The sequence below is a fragment of the Carcharodon carcharias genome (assembly GCF_017639515.1).
Source record: "Carcharodon carcharias isolate sCarCar2 chromosome 35 unlocalized genomic scaffold, sCarCar2.pri SUPER_35_unloc_5, whole genome shotgun sequence".
In the NCBI taxonomy this organism is placed as follows: domain Eukaryota; kingdom Metazoa; phylum Chordata; class Chondrichthyes; order Lamniformes; family Lamnidae; genus Carcharodon; species Carcharodon carcharias.
In genome coordinates, this window is record NW_024470721.1 from 796,999 (window position 1) to 820,095 (window position 23,097).

At 55.1% G+C, this 23,097-nt stretch overlaps 1 protein-coding gene across 3 annotated transcripts in view; it reads left to right on the plus strand.

Moving 5' to 3' along the window:
* The window catches only part of LOC121274258 (SLIT-ROBO Rho GTPase-activating protein 3-like), a 282,583-nt gene that overhangs the window by 211,289 nt on the left and 48,197 nt on the right, over nt 1-23,097 (plus strand). For 2 of the 3 annotated variants that reach the window (XM_041181468.1, XM_041181469.1), the window contains 5 exons: nt 439-515; nt 5,618-5,804; nt 6,514-6,591; nt 8,932-9,102; nt 16,375-16,510. In XM_041181468.1, coding sequence (XP_041037402.1) covers nt 439-515; nt 5,618-5,804; nt 6,514-6,591; nt 8,932-9,102; nt 16,375-16,510 — 649 coding nt within the window. The remainder of the gene's footprint in view (nt 1-438; nt 516-5,617; nt 5,805-6,513; nt 6,592-8,931; nt 9,103-16,374; nt 16,511-23,097) is intronic. The other variant, XM_041181470.1, reaches the window with a different exon arrangement.

Below are 23,097 nucleotides of genomic sequence, written 5' to 3' on the forward strand. Positions count from 1 at the left end.
TTGGGACAGGGTGATATGTGGCTGTTACTGAGACAGGGTGATATGTGGCTGTTATTGGGACAGGGTGATATGTGGCTGTTATTGAGACAGGGTGATATGTGGCTGTTACTGAGACAGGGTGATATGTGGCTGTTACTGTGACAGGGTGATATGTGGCTGTTACTGTGACAGGGTGATATGTGGCTGTTATTGGGACAGGGTGATATGTGGCTGTTATTGGGACAGGGTGATATGTGGCTGTTACTGAGACAGGGTGATATGTGTCTGTTACTGAGACAGGGTGATAGGGGATGGGGGCGGTGATCTTACTGACAGCTCCTGACATGATGTATGGGTAGGGGGTGTGAGACAGATGCTGAAAGCTGGGTGGGACAGTGTGGAACCTTTGTTACTGTGATTCACACCTCAGATTGGAATGAAACCTCTTTTTCTGAACAGCGCCAGTCTCCAGAGTGAGCCAGTGACAGAGGAGTGCGACCAAGACTCTCTGCTGGAAATACACGTCAGCGAGGATGGTACGTCTCTCTCTCTCTCTCTCTCAATCCCTCAATCTTCCCCACGTCCTCACTTTTTCACTCTCACCCTCCCTCCCTCCCTCTCTCTCTCTCTCTCTCCCTTTACTCTCTCTCTATCCCTCTCTCTCTCTCTCGCTCTATCTCTTGCCTTCTCTCTCTCTTTCTCCCTGTCTGTCTCACTCTCTGCCTCTCCCTTTCCCCCTTCATCTCCTTCTCCCCCTCTCTCTCCCCCCTTCTCCCTGCTCCCTCCCTCTCTCTCTGTCTCTCTCTCTATCTCTGTCTCTCCCTCACTCCCTCTCCCTCCCCCCTCACTCCCTCTCCCTCCCCCTGTTCCCTCTCCCTCCCTCCCTCTCCCTCCCCCCTCCCTCTCCCTCCCCCTGTTCCCTCCCCCCTCACTCCCTCTCCCTCCCCCTGTTCCCTCTCCCTCTCCCTCCCTCCCTCTCCCTCCCCCTGTTCCCTCCCCCCTCACTCCCTCTCCCTCCCCCTGTTCCCTCTCCCTCCCCTCGCTCCCTCTCCCTCCCCCTGTTCCCTCTCCCTCCCCCTGTTCCCTCTCCCTCCCCCCTCACTCCCTCTCCCTCCCCCTGTTCCCTCTCCCTCTCCCTCCCTCCCTCTCCCTCCCCCTGTTCCCTCCCCCTCACTCCCTCTCCCTCCCCCTGTTCCCTCTCCCTCCCCTCGCTCCCTCTCCCTCCCCCTGTTCCCTCTCCCTCCCCCTGTTCCCTCTCCCTCCCCCTGTTCCCTCTCCCTCCCCTCACTCCCTCTCCCTCCCCTCACTCGCTCTCCATCCCCTCGCTCCCTCTCCCTCCCCCTGTTCCCTCTCCCTCCCCCTGTTCCCTCTCCCTCCCCTCACTCCCTCTCCCTCCCCTCACTCCCTCTCCCTCCCCCTGTTCCCTCTCCCTCCCCTCACTCGCTCTCCCTCCCCTCGCTCCCTCTCCCTCCCCCTGTTCCCTCTCCCTCCCCCTGTTCCCTCTCCCTCCCCTCGCTCCCTCTCCCTCCCCCTGTTCCCTCTCCCTCCCCCTGTTCCCTCTCCCTCCCCTCGCTCCCTCTCCCTCCCCCTGTTCCCTCTCCCTCCCCTCACTCGCTCTCCATCCCCTCGCTCCCTCTCCCTCCCCCTGTTCCCTCTCCCTCCCCTCACTCCCTCTCCCTCCCCTCGCTCCCTCTCCCTCCCCTCACTCCCTCTCCCTCCCCCCTCGCTCCCTCTCCCTCCCCTCGCTCCCTCTCCCTCCCCCTGTTCCCTCTCCCTCCCCCTGTTCCCTCTCCCTCCCCTCACTCCCTCTCCCTCCCCTCGCTCCCTCTCCCTCCCCCTGTTCCCTCTCCCTCCCCTCACTCCCTCTCCCTCCCCTCACTCCCTCTCCCTCCCCTCGCTCCCTCTCCCTCCCCCTGTTCCCTCTCCCTCCCCCCTCACTCCCTCTCCCTCCCCTCATTCCCTCTCCCTCCCCCCTCACTCCCTCTCCCTCCCCTCACTCCCTCTCCCTCCCCTCGCACCCTCTCCCTCCCCCCTCACTCCCTCTCCCTCCCCTCCCTCCCTCTCCCTCCCCCTGTTCCCTCTCCTCCCCCCTCACTCCCTCTCCCTCCCCTCACTCCCTCTCCCTCCCCCTGTTCCCTCTCCCTCCCCCCTCACTCCCTCTCCCTCCCCCTGTTCCCTCTCCCTCCCCTCACTCCCTCTCCCTCCCCTCACTCCCTCTCCCTCCCCCTCGCTCCCTCTCCCTCCCCCTGTTCCCTCTCCCTCCCCTCACTCCTTCTCCCTCCCCTCACTCCCTCTCCCTCCCCTCACTCCCTCTCCCTCCCCCTGTTCCCTCTCCCTCCCCTCACTCCCTCTCCCTCCCCCTGCTCCCTCTCCCTCCCCTCACTCCCTCTCCCTCCCCCCTCACTCCCTCTCCCTCCCCTCACTCGCTCTCCCTCCCCTCACTCCCTCTCCCTCCCCCTGCTCCCTCTCCCTCCCCTCACTCGCTCTCCCTCCCCTCACTCCCTCTCCCTCCCCCCTCGCTCCCTCTCCCTCCCCCTGTTCCCTCTCCCTCCCCTCACTCCCTCTCCCTCCCCTCACTCCCTCTCCCTCCCCTCACTCCCTCTCCCTCCCCTCACTCGCTCTCCCTCCCCTCACTCGCTCTCCCTCCCCTCACTCCCTCTCCCTCCCCCTGTTCCCTCTCCCTCCCCCCTCACTCCCTCTCCCTCCCCCCTCACTCCCTCTCCCTCCCCCCTCACTCCCTCTCCCTCCCCTCACTCCCTCTCCCTCCCCTCACTCCCTCTCCCTCCCCTCACTCGCTCTCCCTCCCCTCACTCCCTCTCCCTCCCCCTGTTCCCTCTCCCTCCCCTCACTCCCTCTCCCTCCCCCTGCTCCCTCTCCCTCCCCTCACTCGCTCTCCCTCCCCTCACTCGCTCTCCCTCCCCTCACTCCCTCTCCCTCCCCCTGTTCCCTCTCCCTCCCCTCACTCCCTCTCCCTCCCCCCTCACTCCCTCTCCCTCCCCCCTCACTCCCTCTCCCTCCCCCCTCACTCCCTCTCCCTCCCCCCTCACTCCCTCTCCCTCCCCCTGTTCCCTCTCCCTCCCCCCTCACTCCCTCTCCCTCCCCTCACTCCCTCTCCCTCCCCTCACTCCCTCTCCCTCCCCCTGTTCCCTCTCCCTCCCCTCGCTCCCTCTCCCTCCCCCTGTTCCCTCTCCCTCCCCTCACTCCCTCTCCCTCCCCTCACTCCCTCTCCCTCCCCTCGCTCCCTCTCCCTCCCCTCACTCCCTCTCCCTCCCCCCTCACTCCCTCTCCCTCCCCTCACTCCCTCTCCCTCCCCTCGCTCCCTCTCCCTCCCCTCACTCCCTCTCCCTCCCCTCGCTCCCTCTCCCTCCCCTCACTCCCTCTCCCTCCCCCCTGCTCCCTCTCCCTCCCCTCACTCCCTCTCCCTCCCCCCTCACTCCCTCTCCCTCCCCCTCACTCCCTCTCCCTCCCCCCTCACTCCCTCTCCCTCCCCCTGTTCCCTCTCCCTCCCCTCACTCCCTCTCCCTCCCCTCACTCCCTCTCCCTCCCCTCACTCCCTCTCCCTCCCCCCTCACTCCCTCTCCCTCCCCCTCACTCCCTCTCCCTCCCCCCTCACTCCCCCCTCCCTCCCCCCTCACTCCCTCTCCCTCCCCCTCGCTCCCTCTCCCTCCCCCTGTTCCCTCTCCCTCCCCCCTCACTCCCTCTCCCTCCCCTCACTCGCTCTCCCTCCCCCTGTTCCCTCTCCCTCCCCCCTCACTCCCTCTCCCTCCCCTCACTCGCTCTCCCTCCCCCTGTTCCCTCTCCCTCCCCCTCGCTCCCTCTCCCTCCCCCTGTTCCCTCTCCCTCCCCCCTCACTCCCTCTCCCTCCCCTCACTCGCTCTCCCTCCCCTCACTCCCTCTCCCTCCCCCCTCACTCCCTCTCCCTCCCCCCTCACTCCCTCTCCCTCCCCCTGCTCCCTCTCCCTCCCCTCACTCCCTCTCCCTCCCCCTCACTCCCTCTCCCTCCCCCTGTTCCCTCTCCCTCCCCTCACTCCCTCTCCCTCCCCCCTCACTCCCTCTCCCTCCCCCTGCTCCCTCTCCCTCCCCTCACTCCCTCTCCCTCCCCCTGTTCCCTCTCCCTCCCCTCACTCCCTCTCCCTCCCCTCGCTCCCTCTCCCTCCCCCTGTTCCCTCTCCCTCCCCCTCACTCCCTCTCCCTCCCCCTGTTCCCTCTCCCTCCCTCCCTCTCCCTCCCCCTCACTCCCTCTCCCTCCCCCTGTTCCCTCTCCCTCCCCTCACTCCCTCTCCCTCCCCTCGCTCCCTCTCCCTCCCCTCACTCCCTCTCCCTCCCCTCGCTCCCTCTCCCTCCCCTCACTCCCTCTCCCTCCCCCTGTTCCCTCTCCCTCCCCCCTCACTCCCTCTCCCTCCCCTCACTCCCTCTCCCTCCCCCTGTTCCCTCCCCTCGCTCCCTCTCCCTCCCCCTCACTCCCTCTCCCTCCCCCTGTTCCCTCTCCCTCCCCCCTCACTCCCTCTCCCTCCCCCCTGCTCCCTCTCCCTCCCCTCACTCCCTCTCCCTCCCCCTGCTCCCTCTCCCTGCCCTCACTCGCTCTCCCTCCCCTCACTCCCTCTCCCTCCCCTCACTCCCTCTCCCTCCCCTCACTCCCTCTCCCTCCCCTCACTCGCTCTCCCTCCCCTCACTCCCTCTCCCTCCCCTCACTCCCTCTCCCTCCCCCTCACTCCCTCTCCCTCCCCCTGTTCCCTCTCCCTCCCCTCACTCCCTCTCCCTCCCCTCGCTCGCTCTCCCTCCCCTCACTCCCTCTCCCTCCCCTCACTCCCTCTCCCTCCCCCTGCTCCCTCTCCCTCCCCTCACTCCCTCTCCCTCCCCCTGTTCCCTCTCCCTCCCCCCTCGCTCCCTCTCCTCCCCCTGTTCCCTCTCCCTCCCCCCTCACTCCCTCTCCCTCCCCCCTCGCTCCCTCTCCCTCCCCCTGTTCCCTCTCCCTCCCCTCACTCCCTCTCCCTCCCCTCGCTCCCTCTCCCTCCCCTCACTCCCTCTCCCTCCCCTCACTCCCTCTCCCTCCGCCTCACTCCCTCTCCCTCCCCTCACTCCCTCTCCCTCCCCTCACTCCCTCTCCCTCCCCTCGCTCCCTCTCCCTCCCCCTGCTCCCTCTCCCTCCCTCCCTCTCCCTCCCCTCGCTCCCTCTCCCTCCCCCTGTTCCCTCTCCCTCCCTCCCTCTCCCTCCCCCTGTTCCCTCTCCCTCCCTCCCTCTCCCTCCCCCTCACTCCCTCTCCCTCCCCCTGTTCCCTCTCCCTCCCCTCACTCCCTCTCCCTCCCCTCGCTCGCTCTCCCTCCCCTCACTCCCTCTCCCTCCCCTCACTCCCTCTCCCTCCCCCTGCTCCCTCTCCCTCCCCTCACTCCCTCTCCCTCCCCTCTGCTCCCTCCCTCTCTCTCTCTCTCACTCTCAGTCCCTCTCTCCATCTCGCTCTGTTTCCACACAGCTTCCTAAGCGCTCAGCGCCGGCGACGGATGTTGGTTTGACTGGAGAATGTTTAGTGTTGCAAGCAGCAGGCGGGTGGGTGAATGATTTGGGAGGGTTGGGGGGGTGGGATTTGAGGCGGGGGCATTGATACTGAACAATGAGGTGTGAAGTCCTATCCCTCCGCAGAGGCACAGGGATCCGATATCCGAGCCGTGGCCAAGTTTGATTACTCAGCGCGTTCCGGGAAGGAGCTGTCGCTGTGTAAAGGGGAACCGCTGCTGCTCTTCCAGAAGGTGTCCGACGACTGGTGGACAGGCCAGAGTGGAGGGGTCAGGGGACTCGTACCGCACAAGTACATCGAGGTGACGGACACGTGAGTAATTAAGAGGGGCCATCCAAACGTTTCCCACTCCTCTGGGTTCTCGGCTGCGAATCAGGGAGCGAAGGGGCCTGTTCAGCCGAGGGGTGAATCGCAGAGGCCCCGGGTCCTGGTTTGTAATGCTGCAGGATCTCGGCGAGAGGATGGGGGTGGGAGGGAGGGGGTAAGGTCGAGGGGCACTCCTAGACCTCCTGCACTGATCCCGCAACCCCCCCCCACCCCCAACCAGCCCATGACACCCGGAACTCCATCCTCAGGGTTTACCCCTAGATCGGCCGCCACCCGTGGACAGCGGAGACACAGGCCGTTCGGCCCAGCGGCTCTGTGCTAGCACCGGAGCTCCCCACGGGTTCCCTCTCGCTGTGGGACAGCGATTGGAGAGAGGAGGAACTCTGTTCTCTTCAGGAACCCCACCCACCCTCACCGCCAAAAAACCCAGGCTCTCTCCCCCCAGCCCCCCTGGACCCCAGTCCCCATCCCTGTTCCCGACCACCCGGATCCCAGTCCCAGTCCCTGTTCCCCCACCCCACCCCCCCGGCGTCCCCATAGTCCCCATCCCCTCCCCGAACCACGGTCCCTGCCCCCCAACAGACCCCATTCCCTTCCCAACCCAGACCCCAGCCTACATCTCCCTGATCCACCCATCACTTTGCTGCAATTGTTCACCTGCAAAGCATTAAACCCAACTTCCTTTCACCTCCAGCACTGATGGTTTACTCGATGTTCCCAGTGACTCTGCGAATGAACAGGCTCCAAGCGAGGAAGCAACAGGCAGCAGCAGGTAATGGGACTAGAGGGAGCTTTACTGTGTATCTAACCCCGTGCAGTACCTGTCCTGGGAGTGTTTGATGGGGACGGTGTAGAGGGAGATTTACTCTGTATCTAACCCCGTGCTGTACCTGTCCTGGGAGTGTTTGATGGGGACGGTGTAGAGGGAGATTTACTCTGTATCTAACCCCGTGCTGTACCTGTCCTGGGAGTGTTTGATGGGGACAGTGTAGAGGTAGCTTTACTCTGTATCTTACCCCGTGCTGTACCTGTCCTGGGAGTGTTTGATGGGGACAGTGTAGAGGGAGCTTTACTCTGTATCTTACCCCGTGCTGTACCTGTCCTGGGAGTGTTTGATAGGGACAGTGTAGAGGGAGATTTACTCTGTATCTAACCCCGTGCTGTACCTGTCCTGGGAGTGTTTGATGGGGACAGTGTAGAGGGAGATTTACTCTGTATCTAACCCCGTGCTGTACCTGTCCTGGGAGTGTTTGAGGGGGGCGGTGTAGAGGGAGATTTACTCTGTAACTAACCCCGTGCTGTACCTGTCCTGGGAGTGTTTGATGGGGACGGTGTAGAGGGAGATTTACTCTGTATCTAACCCCGTGCTGTACCTGTCCTGGGAGTGTTTGATGGGGACGGTGTAGAGGGAGATTTACTCTGTATCTCAGCCCGTGCTGTACCTGTCCTGGGAGTGTTTGATGGGGACGGTGTTGAGGGAGCTTTACTCTGTATCTAACCCCGTGCTGTACCTGTCCTGGGAGTGTTTGATGGGGACGGTGTAGAGGGAGATTTACTCTGTATCTAACTCCGTGCTGTACCTGTCCTGGGAGTGTTTGATGGTGATGGTGTAGAGGGAGATTTACTCTGTATCTAACTCCGTGCTGTACCTGTCCTGGGAGTGTTTGATGGGGACGGTGTAGAGGGAGATTTACTCTGTATCTAACCCCGTGCAGTACCTGTCCTGGGAGTGTTTGATGGGGACGGTGTGGAGAGTGCTTTACTCTGTAACTAACCCCGTGCTGTACCTGTCCTGGGAGTGTTTGATGGGGACAGTGTAGAGGGAGCTTTCCTCTGTATCTAATCTCGTGCTGTACCTGTCCTGGGAGTGTTTGATGAGGACAGTGTAGAGGGATCTTTACTCTGTATCTAACCCCGTGCTGTACCTGTCCTGGGAGTGTTTGATGGGGACGGTGTAGAGGGAGATTTACTCTCTATCTAACCCCGTGCTGTACCTGTCCTGGGAGTGTTTGATGGGGACGGTGTAGAGGCAGCTTTACTCTGTATCTAACCCTGTGCTGTCCCTGTCCTGGGAGTGTTTGATGGGGACGGTGTAGAGGGAGTTGTACTCTGTATCTAACCCCGTGCTGTACCTGTCCTGGGAGTGTTTGATGGGGACAGTGTAGAGGCAGCTTTACTCTGTATCTAACCCTGTGCTGTCCCTGTCCTGGGAGTGTTTGATGGGGACGGTGTAGAGGGAGTTGTACTCTGTATCTAACCCCGTGCTGTACCTGTCCTGGGAGTGTTTGATGGGGACAGTGTAGAGGGAGCTTTACTCTGTATCTAACCCCGTGCTGTACCTGTCCTGGGAGTGTTTGATGGGGACGCTGTAGAGGGAGTTGTACTCTGTATCTAACCCCGTGCTGTACCTGTCCTGGGAGTGTTTGATGGGGACAGTGTAGAGGGAGATTTACTCTGTATCTAACCCCATGCTGTACCTGTCCTGGGAGTGTTTGATGGGGACAGTGTAGAGGGAGATTTACTCTGTATCTAACCCCGTGCTGTACCTGTCCTGGGAGTGTTTGATGGGGACAGTGTAGAGGGAGATTTACTCTGTATCTAACCCCGTGCTGTACCTGTCCTGGGAGTGGGTCATGGGGACGGTGTAGAGGGAGATTTACTCTGTATCTAACCCCGTGTTGTACCTGTCCTGGGAGTGTTTGATGGGGACAGTGTAGAGGGAGATTTACTCTGTATCTAACTCCGTGCTGTACCTGTCCTGGGAGTGTTTGATGGGGACGGTGTAGAGGGAGATTTACTCTGTATCTAACCCCGTGCTGTACCTGTCCTGGGAGTGTTTGATGGGGACGGTGTAGAAGGAGATTTACTGTGTATCTAACCCTGTGCTGTACCTGTCCTGGGAGTGTTTGATGGGGACGGTGTAGAGGGATCTTTACTCTGTATCTAACCCCGTGCTGTACCTGTCCTGGGAGTGTTTGATGGGGACGGTGTAGAGGGATCTTTACTCTGTATCTAACCCCATGCTGTACCTGTCCTGGAATGTTTGATGGGGACGTTGTAGAAGGAGATTTACTGTGTATCTAACCCTGTGCTGTACCTGTCCTGCGATCAGACTCGCACCGTTGAGTGACTCTGACAGTGATCCAATGCTCAGGAAGAGGAGCGGTAGCAGTCCAGTGAGGAAGATATCCACTCTGTTTGTTGATGGTGCTGCGCGAATCCCAGCTTCTCAACCCAGTCCACACAAAATGTTGCCGACCCGCTCTAATGCCCCGGATGAGAGGTGAGAGGAGAGACCGATGATTTTTTAAAAGTTATTCACGGGATGTGGGGGTCGCTGGCTGGGCCCAGCGTTTATTGCCCATCCCTAATTGCCCCCCTTGAGAAGGTGGGGGGTGAGCTGCCTTCTTGAGCCGCTGCAGTCCCCGTGTGGTGTAGGTACACCCACCGTGCTGTTAGGGAGGGAGTTCCAGGATTGTGTCCGTGTGGTGTAGGTACACCCACCGTGCTGTTAGGGAGGGAGTTCCAGGATTGTGTCCGTGTGGTGTAGGTACACCCACCGTGCTGTTAGGGAGGGAGTTCCAGGATTGGGTCCTGTGTGGTGTAGGTACACCCACCGTGCTGTTAGGGAGGGAGTTCCAGGATTGTGTCCCGTGTGGTGTAGGTACACCCACCGCGCTGTTAGGGAGGGAGTTCCAGGATTGGGTCCGTGTGGTGTAGGTACACCCACCGTGCTGTTAGGGAGGGAGTTCCAGGATTGGGTCCGTGTGGTGTAGGTACACCCACCGTGCTGTTAGGGAGGGAGTTCCAGGATTGTGTCCGTGTGGTGTAGGTACACCCACCGTGCTGTTAGGGAGGGAGTTCCAGGATTGTGTCCGTGTGGTGTAGGTACACCCACCGTGCTGTTAGGGAGGGAGTTCCAGGATTGTGTCCGTGTGGTGTAGGTACACCCACCGTGCTGTTAGGGAGGGAGTTCCAGGATTGGGTCCGTGTGGTGTAGGTACACCCACCGTGCTGTTAGGGAGGGAGTTCCAGGATTGGGTCCGTGTGGTGTAGGTACACCCACCGTGCTGTTAGGGAGGGAGTTCCAGGATTGGGTCCGTGTGGTGTAGGTACACCCACCGTGCTGTTAGGGAGGGAGTTCCAGGATTGTGTCCGTGTGGTGTAGGTACACCCATGGCGCTGTTAGGGAGGGAGTTCCAGGATTGTGTCCGTGTGGTGTAGGTACACCCACCGTGCTGTTAGGGAGGGAGTTCCAGGATTTTGGCCCAGCGACAGTGAAGGAACGGCCGATATATTTCCAAGTCGGGATGGTGAGTGGCTCGGAGGGGAACTTGCAGGTGGTGGGTGTTCCCCATGTGTCTGCTGCCCTTGTCCTTCTAGATGGTAGAGGTGGTGGGTTTGGACGGCGCTGTCGAAGGAGCCTTGGCGAGATGCTGCAGTGCATCTTGTAGATGGTACACACACTGCTGCCCCTGTGCGTCGGTGGTGGAGGGAGTGAATGTTGAAGCTGGTGGATGGGGTGCCGATCATGTCTACGTGTTTATGTATATGTGTCTTTGTGTATCAGCTGTGTGTGTGTCCCCCTGGGAAGAGGTGCGTACTCTCTGCATTCACTGAGGGGTGTGTGTGCCAGCGTGTCAGTGTGTGTGTTTGTGTATACGTGTGTGCCTCGCCATGGGGAGGTGTGTACTCTCTCTGCATTCACAGATCTGTGTTTGTGCGTGTGTTTGTGTGTGCTTCCCCATGGGGAGGTGTGTACCCTATGTTCACTGAGCTGTGTGTGTGTGTGTGTGTGTGTGTCCCCACATGGGGAGGTGCGTACTCTGCGTTCACTGAGCTGTGTGTGTGTGTGTGCGTGTGTGTCCCAACATGGGGAGGTGCGTACTCTGCGTTCACTGCTCTGTGTGTGTGTGTGTGTGAGTGAGTGGTGATGTCCCTCAAGATGTGAGGGTGTGTGTGTGCCCCCATTGGGAGGTGTGTACTCTGCGTTCACTGAGCTGTGTGGGTGTGTGTAAGTGTGGGTGTGTGTGTGGAGGGTGTGTGTGTGGAGGGTGTGTGTGTGTGTGTGGAGGGTGTGTGTGTGTGTGTGCGCGCGACCCCATGGGCAGGTGCGTACTCTGCGTTCACTGAGCTGTGTGTGTGTGTATATGTGTGTATGTGTGTGTAAGTGTGGGTGTGTGTGTGGAGGGTGTGTGTGTGGAGGGTGTGTGTGTGTGCTTGTGGAGGGTGTGTGTGTGTGTGTGTGTGCGCGACCCCATGGGCAGGTGCGTACTCTGCGTTCACTGCTCTGTGGGTGTGGGTGTGTGTGTGTGTGAGTGGTGATGTCCCTCAAGATGTGAGGCTGTGTGTGTGCCCCCATGGGGAGGTGTGTACTCTGCGTTCACTGAGCTGTGTGGGTGTGTGTAAGTGTGGGTGTGTGTGTGGAGGGTGTGTGTGTGGAGGGTGTGTGTGTGTGTGTGGAGGGTGTGTGTGTGTGTGTGTGCGCGCGACCCCATGGGCAGGTGCGTACTCTGCGTTCACTGAGCTGTGTGTGTGTGTATGTGTGTGTAAGTGTGGGTGTGTGTGTGGAGGGTGTGTGTGTGGAGGGTGTGTGTGTGTGCTTGTGGAGGGTGTGTGTGTGTGTGTGTGTGTGTGTGCGCGACCCCATGGGCAGGTGCGTACTCTGCGTTCACTGAGCTGTGTGTGTGTGTATGTGGGTGTAAGTGTGGGTGTGTGTGTGGAGGGTGTGTGGAGAGTGTGTGTGTATGTGTGTGTGTGTGTGTGTGTGTGCGTGTGCGCGTCCCCATGGGGAGGTGTGTACTCTGCGTTCACTGAGCTCTGTGTGTGTGAGTGTGTGTGTGTGTATGTGTGTGTGTGTATGTGTATTTGTGTGTGTGTGTGTGGAGGGTGTGTGTGTGGAGGGTGTGTCTGTGGAGGGTGTGTGTGTATGTGTGTGTGTATGTATGTGTGTGTGTGTGTGTGTATGTATGTGTGTGAGTGTGTGTGTGTGTGTGCATGTGTGTGTGTGAGGGTGTGTGTGTGAGTGTGTGTGAGGGTGTGTGTGTGAGTGTGTGTGTGTGTGTGTGGAGGGTGTGTGTGTGTGTGTGTGTGTGTGTGTGGAGGGTGTGTGTGTGTGTGTGTGTGTGTGTGTGGAGGGTGTGTGTGTGGAGGGTGTGTGTGTGTGGAAGGGGTGTGTGTGTGTGTGTGGAAGGGGTGTGTGTGTGTGTGTGGAGGGTGTGTGTGTGTGTGGAGGGTGTGTGTGTGTGTGGAGGGTGTGTGTGTGTGTGTGTGGAGGGTGTGTACGTGTGTGTGTGGAGGGTGTTCGTGTGTGGAGGGGGTGCGTGTGTGGAGGGGGTGTGTGTGTGTGGAGGGTGTGTATGTGTGTGTGTGTGTGTGGAGGGTGTGTGTGTGTGGAGGGTGTGTGTGTGTGTGTGTGTGTGGAGGGTGTGTGTGTGTGTGGAAGGGGTGTGTGTGTGTGTGTGTGTGGAGGGTGTGTGTGTGTGTGGAGGGTGTGTGTGTTTGTGTGTGGAGGGTGTGTGTGTGTGTGGAGGGTGTGTGTGTGTGTGTGGAGGGTGTGTGTGTGTGTGGGGAGGGTGTGTGTGTGTGTGTGTGGGGAGGGTGTGTGTGTGTGTGGAGGGGGTGTGTGTGTGTGGAGGGGGTGTGTGTGTGTGGAGGGTGTGTGTGTGTGGAGGGTGTGTGTGTGTGTGTATGTGTGTGTGTGTATGTATGTGTGTGAGTGTGTGTGTGGAGGGTGTGTGTGTGTGTGTGTGTGGAGGGTGGGTGTGTGTGTGTGGAGGGGGTGTGTGTGTGTGTATGTATGTGTGTGTGTATGTATGTGTGTGTGGAGGGTGTGTGTGTGTGTGGAGGGTGTGTGTGTGTGTGTGGAGGGTGTGTGTGTGTGTGGAGGGGGTGTGTGTGTGTGTGGAAGGTGTGTGTGTGTGTGGAGGGTGTGTGTGTGTGTGTGGGGAGGGTGTGTGTGTGTGTGTGTGGGGAGGGTGTGTGTGTGTGTGGAGGGGGTGTGTGTGTGTGGAGGGGGTGTGTGTGTGTGGAGGGTGTGTGTGTGTGGAGGGTGTGTGTGTGTGGAGGGTGTGTGTGTGTGTGTGTGTGTGTGGAGGGTGGGTGTGTGTGTGTGGAGGGGGTGTGTGTGTGTGTATGTGTGTGTGTGTATGTATATGTGTGTGGAGGGGGTGTGTGTGTGTGGAGGGTGTGTGTGTGTGTGGAGGGTGTCTGTGTGTGTGTGTGGAAGGGGTGTGTGTGTGTGTGTGAAGGGTGTGTGTGTGTGTGGAGGGTGTGTGTGTGTGTGGAGGGGGTGTGTGTGTGTGTATGGAGGGTGTGTGTGTGTGTGGAGGGGGTGTGTGTGTGTGTGGAGGGTGTGTATGTGTGTGTGTATGTATGTGTGTGTGGAGGGTGTGTGTGTGTGTGGAGGGTGTGTGTGTGTGTGTGTGGAGGGTGTGTGTGTGTGTGTGTGGAGGGTGTGTGTGTGTGTGTGTGGAGGGTGTGTGTGTGTGTGGAGGGTGTGTGTGTGTGTGTGTGGAGGGTGTGTGTGTGTGTGGAAGGGGTGTGTGTGTGTGTGTGTGTGGAGGGTGTGTGTGTGTGTGTGTGGAGGGTGTGTGTGTGTGTGTGGAGGGTGTGTGTGTGTGTGTGTGTGTGGAGGGTGTGTGTGTGTGTGGAGGGGGTGTGTGTGTGTGTGTGGAGGGTGTGTGTGTGTGTGAAGGGTGTGTGTGTGTGTGTGTGTGGAAGGGGTGTGTGTGTGTGTGTGGAGGGTGTGTGTGTGTGTGGAGGGTGTGTGTGTGTGTGGAGGGGGTGTGTATGTGTGTGTAGAGGGTGTGTACATGTGTGTGTGGAGGGTGTTCGTGTGTGGAGGGGGTGTGTGTGTGTGTGGAGGGTGTGTGTGTGTGTGTGGAGGGGGTGTGTGTGTGTGTGGAGGGTGTGTGTGTGTGTGTGGAGGGTGTGTGTGTGTGTGGAGGGGGTGTGTGTGTGTGTGGAGGGTGTGTATGTGTGTGTGTGTGTGTGTGTGTGGGGAGGGTGTGTGTGTGTGTATGTATGTGTGTGTGTATGTATGTGTGTGTGGAGGGTGTGTGTGTGTGTGTGGAGGGTGTGTGTGTGTGTGGAGGGGGTGTGTGTGTGTGTGTGGAGGGTGTGTGTGTGTGTGGAGGGTGTGTGTGTGTGTGGGGAGGGTGTGTGTGTGTGTGTGGGGAGGGTGTGTGTGTGTGTGGAGGGGGTGTGTGTGTGTGGAGGGGGTGTGTGTGTGTGGAGGGTGTGTGTGTGTGGAGGGTGTGTGTGTGTGTGTATGTGTGTGTGTGTATGTATGTGTGTGAGTGTGTGTGTGGAGGGTGTGTGTGTGTGTGTGTGTGTGTGGAGGGTGGGTGTGTGTGTGTGGAGGGGGTGTGTGTGTGTGTATGTGTGTGTGTGTGTATGTATGTGTGTGTGGAGGGTGTGTGTGTGTGTGGAGGGTGTCTGTGTGTGTGTGTGGAAGGGGTGTGTGTGTGTGTGTGGAGGGTGTGTGTGTGTGTGGAGGGTGTGTGTGTGTGTGGAGGGGGTGTGTGTGTGTGTGTGGAGGGTGTGTACGTGTGTGTGTGGAGGGTGTTCGTGTGTGGAGGGGGTGCGTGTGTGGAGGGGGTGTGTGTGTGTGGAGGGTGTGTATGTGTGTGTATGTGTGTGTGTGTGGAGGGTGTGTGTGTGTGTGTGTGGAGGGTGTGTGTGTGTGTGTGTGGAGGGTGTGTGTGTGTGTGGAGGGTGTGTGTGTGTGTGTGTGTGGAGGGTGTGTGTGTGTGTGGAGGGGGTGTGTGTGTGTGTGTGGAGGGTGTGTGTGTGTGGGGAGGGTGTGTGTGTGTGTGTGGGGAGGGTGTGTGTGTGTGGGGAGGGTGTGTGTGTGTGTGGAGGGGGTGTGTGTGTGTGGAGGGTGTGTGTGTGTGTGTGGAGGGTGTGTGTGTGTGTGTGGAGGGTGTGTGTGTGTGTGTGTGAAGGGTGTGTGTGTGTGTGTGTGTGGAAGGGGTGTGTGTGTGTGTGTGGAGGGTGTGTGTGTGTGTGGAGGGTGTGTGTGTGTGTGGAGGGGGTGTGTATGTGTGTGTGGAGGGTGTGTACATGTGTGTGTGGAGGGTGTTCGTGTGTGGAGGGGGTGTGTGTGTGTGTGGAGGGTGTGTGTGTGTGTGTGGAGGGGGTGTGTGTGTGTGTGTGGAGGGTGTGTGTGTGTGTGTGGAGGGTGTGTGTGTGTGTGGAGGGGGTGTGTGTGTGTGTGGAGGGTGTGTATGTGTGTGTGTGTGTGTGTGGGGAGGGGGTGTGTGTGTGTGGGGAGGGTGTGTGTGTGTGTGGGGAGGGTGTGTGTGTGTGTGGAGGGTGTGTGTGTGTGTGTGTGTGGAGGGGGTGTGTGTGTGGAGGGTGTGTGTGTGTGTGTGTGGAGGGGGTGTGTGTGTGTGGAGGGGGTGTGTGTGTGTGTGTGGAGGGGGTGTGTGTGTGTGTGGAGGGTGTGTGTGTGTGTGTGTGTGTGTGTGTGTGGAGGGGGTGTGTGTGTGTGTGGAGGGTGTGTATGTGTGTGTGTGGAGGGTGTGTATGTGTGTGTGTGGAGGGTGTGTGTGTGTGTGTGGGGAGGGGGTGTGTGTGTGTGGGGAGGGTGTGTGTGTGTGTGCGGGGAGGGTGTGTGTGTGTGGGGAGGGTGTGTGTGTGTGTGGGGAGGGTGTGTGTGTGTGTGGAGAGGGTGTGTGTGTGTGTGGAGGGTGTGTGTGTGTGTGTGTGGAGGGGGTGTGTGTGTGGAGGGTGTGTGTGTGTGTGTGTGTGTGGAGGGTGTGTGTGTGTGTGGAGGGTGTGTGTGTGGAGGGTGTGTATGTGTGTGTGTGGAGGGTGTGTATGTGTGTGTGTGGAGGGTGTGTATGTGTGTGTGTGGAGGGGGTGTGTGTGTGTGGAGGGGGGGTGTGTGTGTGTGTGGAGGGGGTGTGTGTGTGGAGGGGGTGTGTGTGTGTGTGGAGGGTGTGTGTGTGTGTGTGGAGGGGGTGTGTGTGTGGAGGGGGTGTGTGTGTGTGTGGAGGGTGTGTATGTGTGTGTGTGGAGGGGGGGTGTGTGTGTGTGGAGGGGGTGTGTGTGTGTGTGGAGGGGGTGTGTGTGTGGAGGGGGTGTGTGTGTGTGTGGAGGGTGTGTATGTGTGTGTGTGGAGGGGGGGTGTGTGTGTGTGGGGAGGGTGTGTGTGTGTGTGTGGAGGGTGTATGTGTGTGTGTGGAGGGTGTGTGTGTGTGTGTGTGTGTGTGGAGGGGGTGTGTGTGTGTGGAGGGTGTATGTGTGTGTGTGGAGGGGGTGTGTGTGTGTGGAGGGTGTGTGTGTGTGTGTGGAGGGGGGTGTGTGTGTGTGGAGGGTGTGTGTGTGTGTGTGTGGAGGGGGTGTGTGTGTGTGGAGGGTGTGTGTGTGTGTGTGGAGGGGGTGTGTGTGTGTGGAGGGTGTGTGTGTGTGTGTGTGGAGGGGGTGTGTGTGTGTGGAGGGTGTGTATGTGTGTGTATGTGTGTGTGTGTGTGTGTGTGTGCCCCCCCCCACCCCGCCATGGGTAGGTGTGTACTCTGCGTTCACTGAGCTGTTTATTTGTTGACAGGCACAGTGTTTCTGTCGCGATTCAGGAGAGAAGGAACACGTTGGACCTAATGCAGCTGAGTCACAGGCCAGACCGGACTGCAGCCAGCAAACTGGACCGGCAACATTCTGAGAAACCAGCCTCGGAACTCAGCAAGGTTAGTGTGAGGAAACAGCAGCATTGCAAAGGGCTGAATGGCCTCATTCCTCCATATTCCTCTGGCAATGGTACAGCATTGATATAAACAACGAACATACAAGCCTGAAACCACTGATTTTGAGTGATACAGCACAGGTGGAGGCCATTGCGCCCATCATGCTTCTGCTGGCTCTTTGTAAGATCTATCCCATTAATCCTACTCTCTGCCCCCCCCCACACACCCTGTGAATCGAGTATTTCTCCAATTCCCTCCCTTTTGAACGTTCCTATTGAATCTGCTTCCACCGCCCTTTCAGGCAGCGCCTTCCAGACCACCACAACTCACTGGGTCAGACACATTCTCCTCATCTCCCCCCCACCCCCTCTGGATCTTTTACCGATTCTCTTCAATCTGTGTCCCCCCCACCCCGTCTGGTTACCGGCCCTCCGGCCAGTGTTTCCAGTGTACCCTCAGAATTGTGGAAGCATTTGTTAAATCTCCCCTTAACCTCCTGGAAGAACATCAGGAGCAAGAGGGCCATTCAGCCCCTCGAGTCTGTTCCATTGTTCAAGAAGATCACAATGATTTTCCCCCTCCACTTCACACTCCCACACAACTCCTTCATCCCCTTTTGTACCCAACAATCGATCCATCTCTGAATTCAATATACTCAACTATCTCAGCCTTAAATATGCTCACCGACTGTCTCAGCACTAAATATGCTCACCGACTGTCTCAGCTTTAAACATACTCACCGACTGTCTAAGCGTTAAACATACTCACCGACTCTCTCAGCATTAAACATACTCACCGACTCTCTCAGCTTTAAACATTCAGAAACTGTTTCTGCTTTAAACATATTCACCGACTGTCTCTGCTTTAAACATACTCACCGAATGTCTAAGCCTTAAAAATACTCACTGACTCTCTCAGCTTTAAACATACTCACCGACTGTCTCAGCTTTAAACATACTCACCGACTGTCTCAGCTTTAAACATACTCACCGACTCTCTCTGCTTTAAGCAGACTCACCGACTCTCTCAGCTTTAAACATACTCACCGACTGTCTCTGCTTTAAACACACTCACCGACTGTCTCAGCCTTAAACATACTCACCGACTGTCTCAGCTTTAAACATACTCACCGACTGTCTCAGCTTTAAACATACTCACCGACTGTCTAAGCCTTAAACATACTCACCGACTGTCTCTGCTTTAAACATACTCACTGACTGTCTCAGCTTTAAACATACTCACCGACTGTCTCAGCTTTAAACATACTCACCGACTCTCTCAGCTTTAAACATACTCAGAAACTGTTTCTGCTTTAAACATACTCACCGACTGTCTCAGCTTTAAACATAATCACCGACTGTCTCAGCTTTAACCATACTCACCGAATGTCTCAGTCTTAAACATACTCACCGACTGTCTCAGCTTTAAACATACTCACCGACTGTCTCAGTCTTAAACATACTCACCGACTGTCTCAGCTTTAAACATACTCAACGACTGTCTCTGCTATAAACATACTCACCGACTGTCTCAGCTTTAAACATACTCACCGACTGTCTCAGCATTAAACATACTCACCGACTGTCTCAGCTTTAAACATACTCACCGACTCGCTCAGCCTTAAACATACTCACCGACTGTCTCAGCTTTAAACATACTCACCAACTGTCTCAGCCTTAAACATACTCACCGACTGTCTCAGCTTTAAACATACTCACCGACTGTCTCAGCTTTAAACATACTCACCAACTCTCTCAGCTTTAAACATACTCACCGACTGTCTCAGCTTTAAACATACTCACCGACTGTCTCAGCCTTAAACATACTCACCGACTGTCTCAGCTTTAAACATACTCACCGACTCTCTCAGCTTTAAACATACTCACCGACTGTCTCAGCTTTAAACATACTCACCGACTGTCTCAGCTTTAAACATACTCACCGACTGTCTCTGCTTTAAAGATACTCACCGACTCTCTCAGCTTTAAACATACTCACCGACTGTCTCTGCTTTAAACATACTCACCAACTGTCTCAGTCTTAAACACACTCACCGACTGTCTCAGCCTTAAACATACTCACCGACTGTCTCAGCTTTAAACATACTCACCGACTGTCTCAGCTTTAAACATACTCACCGACTGTCTAAGCCTTAAACATACTCACCGACTGTCTCTGCTTTAAACATACTCACTGACTGTCTCAGCTTTAAACATACTCACCGACTGTCTCAGCTTTAAACATACTCACCGACTCTCTCAGCTTTAAACATACTCAGAAACTGTTTCTGCTTTAAACATACTCACCGACTGTCTCAGCTTTAAACATAATCACCGACTGTCTCTGCCTTAAACATACTCACCAACTCTCTCAGCTTTAAACATACTCACCGACTGTCTCAGCTTTAAACATACTCACCGACTGTCTCAGCCTTAAACATACTCACCGACTGTCTCAGCTTTAAACATACTCACCGACTCTCTCAGCTTTAAACATACTCACCGACTGTCTCAGCTTTAAACATACTCACCGACTGTCTCAGCTTTAAACATACTCACCGACTGTCTCTGCTTTAAAGATACTCACCGACTCTCTCAGCTTTAAACATACTCACCGACTGTCTCTGCTTTAAACATACTCACCAACTGTCTCAGTCTTAAACACACTCACCGACTGTCTCAGCCTTAAACATACTCACCGACTGTCTCAGCTTTAAACATACTCACCGACTGTCTCAGCTTTAAACATACTCACCGACTGTCTAAGCCTTAAACATACTCACCGACTGTCTCTGCTTTAAACATACTCACTGACTGTCTCAGCTTTAAACATACTCACCGACTGTCTCAGCTTTAAACATACTCACCGACTCTCTCAGCTTTAAACATACTCAGAAACTGTTTCTGCTTTAAACATACTCACCGACTGTCTCAGCTTTAAACATAATCACCGACTGTCTCAGCTTTAACCATACTCACCGAATGTCTCAGTCTTAAACATACTCACCGACTGTCTCAGCTTTAAACATACTCACCGACTGTCTCAGTCTTAAACATACTCACCGACTGTCTCAGCTTTAAACATACTCAACGACTGTCTCTGCTATAAACATACTCACCGACTGTCTCAGCTTTAAACATACTCACCGACTGTCTCAGCATTAAACATACTCACCGACTGTCTCAGCTTTAAACATACTCACCGACTCGCTCAGCCTTAAACATACTCACCGACTGTCTCAGCTTTAAACATACTCACCAACTGTCTCAGCCTTAAACATACTCACCGACTGTCTCAGCTTTAAACATACTCACCGACTGTCTCTGCCTTAAACATACTCACCAACTCTCTCAGCTTTAAACATACTCACCGACTGTCTCAGCTTTAAACATACTCACCGACTGTCTCAGCCTTAAACATACTCACCGACTGTCTCAGCTTTAAACATACTCACCGACTCTCTCAGCTTTAAACATACTCACCGACTGTCTCAGCTTTAAACATACTCACCGACTGTCTCAGCTTTAAACATACTCACCGACTGTCTCTGCTTTAAAGATACTCACCGACTCTCTCAGCTTTAAACATACTCACCGACTGTCTCTGCTTTAAACATACTCACCAACTGTCTCAGTCTTAAACATACTCACCGACTGTCTCAGCTTTAAACATACTCAACGACTGTCTCTGCTATAAACATACTCACCGACTGTCTCAGCTTTAAACATACTCACCGACTGTCTCAGCGTTAAACATACTCACCGACTGTCTCAGCTTTAAACATACTCACCGACTCGCTCAGCCTTAAACATACTCACCGACTGTCTCTGCCTTAAACATACTCACCGACTCTCTCAGCTTTAAACATACTCACCGACTGTCTCAGCTTTAAACATACTCACTGACTGTCTCAGCCTTAAACATACTCACCGACTGTCTCAGCTTTAAACATACTCACCGACTCTCTCAGCTTTAAACATACTCACCGACTGTCTCAGCTTTAAACATACTCACCGACTGTCTCAGCTTTAAACATACTCACCGACTGTCTCTGCTTTAAAGATACTCATCGACTCTCTCAGCTTTAAACATACTCACCGACTGTCTCTGCTTTAAACATACTCACCGACTGTCTCTGCTTTAAACATACTCACCGACTCTCTCAGCTTTAAACATACTCACCGACTGTCTGTGCTTTAAACATACTCACCGACTGTCTCTGCTTTAAACATACTCACCGACTGTCTCTGCTTTAAACATACTCACCGACTGTCTCTGCTTTAAACATACTCACCGACTCTCTCAGCTTTAAACATACTCACCGACTGTCTCAGCTTTAAACATACTCACCGACTGTCTCAGCTTTAAACATACTCACCGACTGTCTCTGCCTTAAACATACTCACCGACTCTCTCAGCTTTAAACATACTCACCGACTGTCTCAGCTTTAAACATACGCACCGACTGTCTCAGCCTTAAACATACTCACAGACTGTCTCAGTTTAAACATACTCACCGACTGTCTCAGCTTTAAACATACTCACCGACTGTCTCAGCTTTAAACATACTCACTGAATGTCTCTGCCTTAAATATGCTCACCGACTGTCTAAGCCTTAAACATACTCACCGACTGTTTCTGCCTTAAACATACTCACCGACTGTCTCAGCTTTATACATACTCACCAACTGTCTCTGCCTTAAACATACTCTCCGCCTGTCTCAGCTTTAAACATACTAACTGACTGTCTCAGCCTTAAACATACTCACCGACTGTCTCAGCTTTAAACATACTCACCGACTGTCTCAGCCTTAAACATACTCACTGACTGTCTCAGTCTTAAACATACTCACCGACTGTATCAGCTGTAAACATACTCACCGACTGTCGCTGCCTTAAACATACTCACCGACTGTCTCAGCCTTAAACATACTCACCGACTGTCTCAGCCTTAAATATACTCACTGACTGTCTCTGCTTTAAACATACTCACCGTCTGTCTCAGCCTTAAACATACTCACCGACTCTCTCAGCCGTAAACATACTCACCGACTGTCTCAGCCTTAAATATACTCACCGACTATCTCAGCTTTAAACATACTCACCGACTGTCTCACCTTTCAACATACACACCGACTGTCTCAGCCTTAACCATACTCACTGACTGTCTCAGCTTTAAACATACTCACCGAGTCTCTCAGCCTTGAATATACTCGCCGACTGTCTCTGCTTTAAACATACTCACTAATTTCTCTGCCGTAAACATATTCACCGACTGTCTCAGCCTTAAAAAAATTCACCGACTGTCTCAGCCTTAAACATACTCACTGACTGTCTCAGTCTTAAACATACTCACCGACTGTCTCAGTCTTAAACATACTCACCGACTGTCTCTGCTTTAAACATACTCACCGACTGTCTCAGCTTTAAACATACTCACCGACTGTCTCAGCTTTAAACATACTCACCGACTGTCTCAGCCTTAAACATACTCACTGACTGTCTCAGTCTTAAACATACTCACCGACTGTCTCAGTCTTAAACATACTCACCGACTGTCTCAGCTTTAAACATACTCACCGACTGTCTCAGCTTTAAACATACTCACCGACTGTCTCTGCCTTAAACATACACACTGACTGTCTCAGCCTTAAACATACTCACCGACTGTCTCAGCCTTAAATATACTCACTGACTTTCTCCGTTTTAAACATACTCACCGACTGTCACTGTCTTAAACATACTCAACGACTGTCTCAGACTTAAACATACTCACCGACTCTCTCAGCCCTAAACATACTCACCGACTGTCTCAGCCTTAATCATACTCACCGACTCTCTCAGCTTTAAACATACTCACCGCCTGTCTCAGCCTTAAACATACTCACCGACTGTGTCAGCCTTAAACATACTCACCGACTGTCTCAGCCTTAAACATACTCACCAACTGTCTCAGCCTTAATCATACTCACCGACTCTCTCAGCTTTAAACTTAGTCACCGACTGTCTCAGCCTTAAACATACTCACCGACTGTCTCAGCCTTAAATATACTCACCTACTGTCTCAGCCTTAAACATACTCACCGACTGTCTCAGCCTTAAACATGCTCACCGACTCTCTCAGCTTTAAACATATTCACCGACTGTCTCAGCCTTAAATATACTCACCGACTGTCTCTGCCTTAAACATACTCACTGACTGTCTCTGCTTTAAACATACTCACTAATTTCTCTGCCTTAAACATACTCACTGACTGTCTCAGCCTTAAACAAATTCACCGACTGTCTCAGCCTTAAACATGCTCACCGACTCTCAGCTTTAAACATACTCACCGACTGTCTTAGCTTTAAACATACTCACCGACTGTCTCAGCCTTAAACATGCTCACCGACTCTCTCAGCCTTAAATATACTCACCGACTGTCTCTGCCTTAAACATACTCTCCGACTGTCTCAGCTTTAAACATACTCACCGACTGTCTCAGCTTTAAATATACTCACCGACTGTCTCAGCTTTAAATATACTCTCCGACTGTCTCAGCTTTAAACATACTCACAGACTGTCTCAGTTTAAACATACTCACCGACTG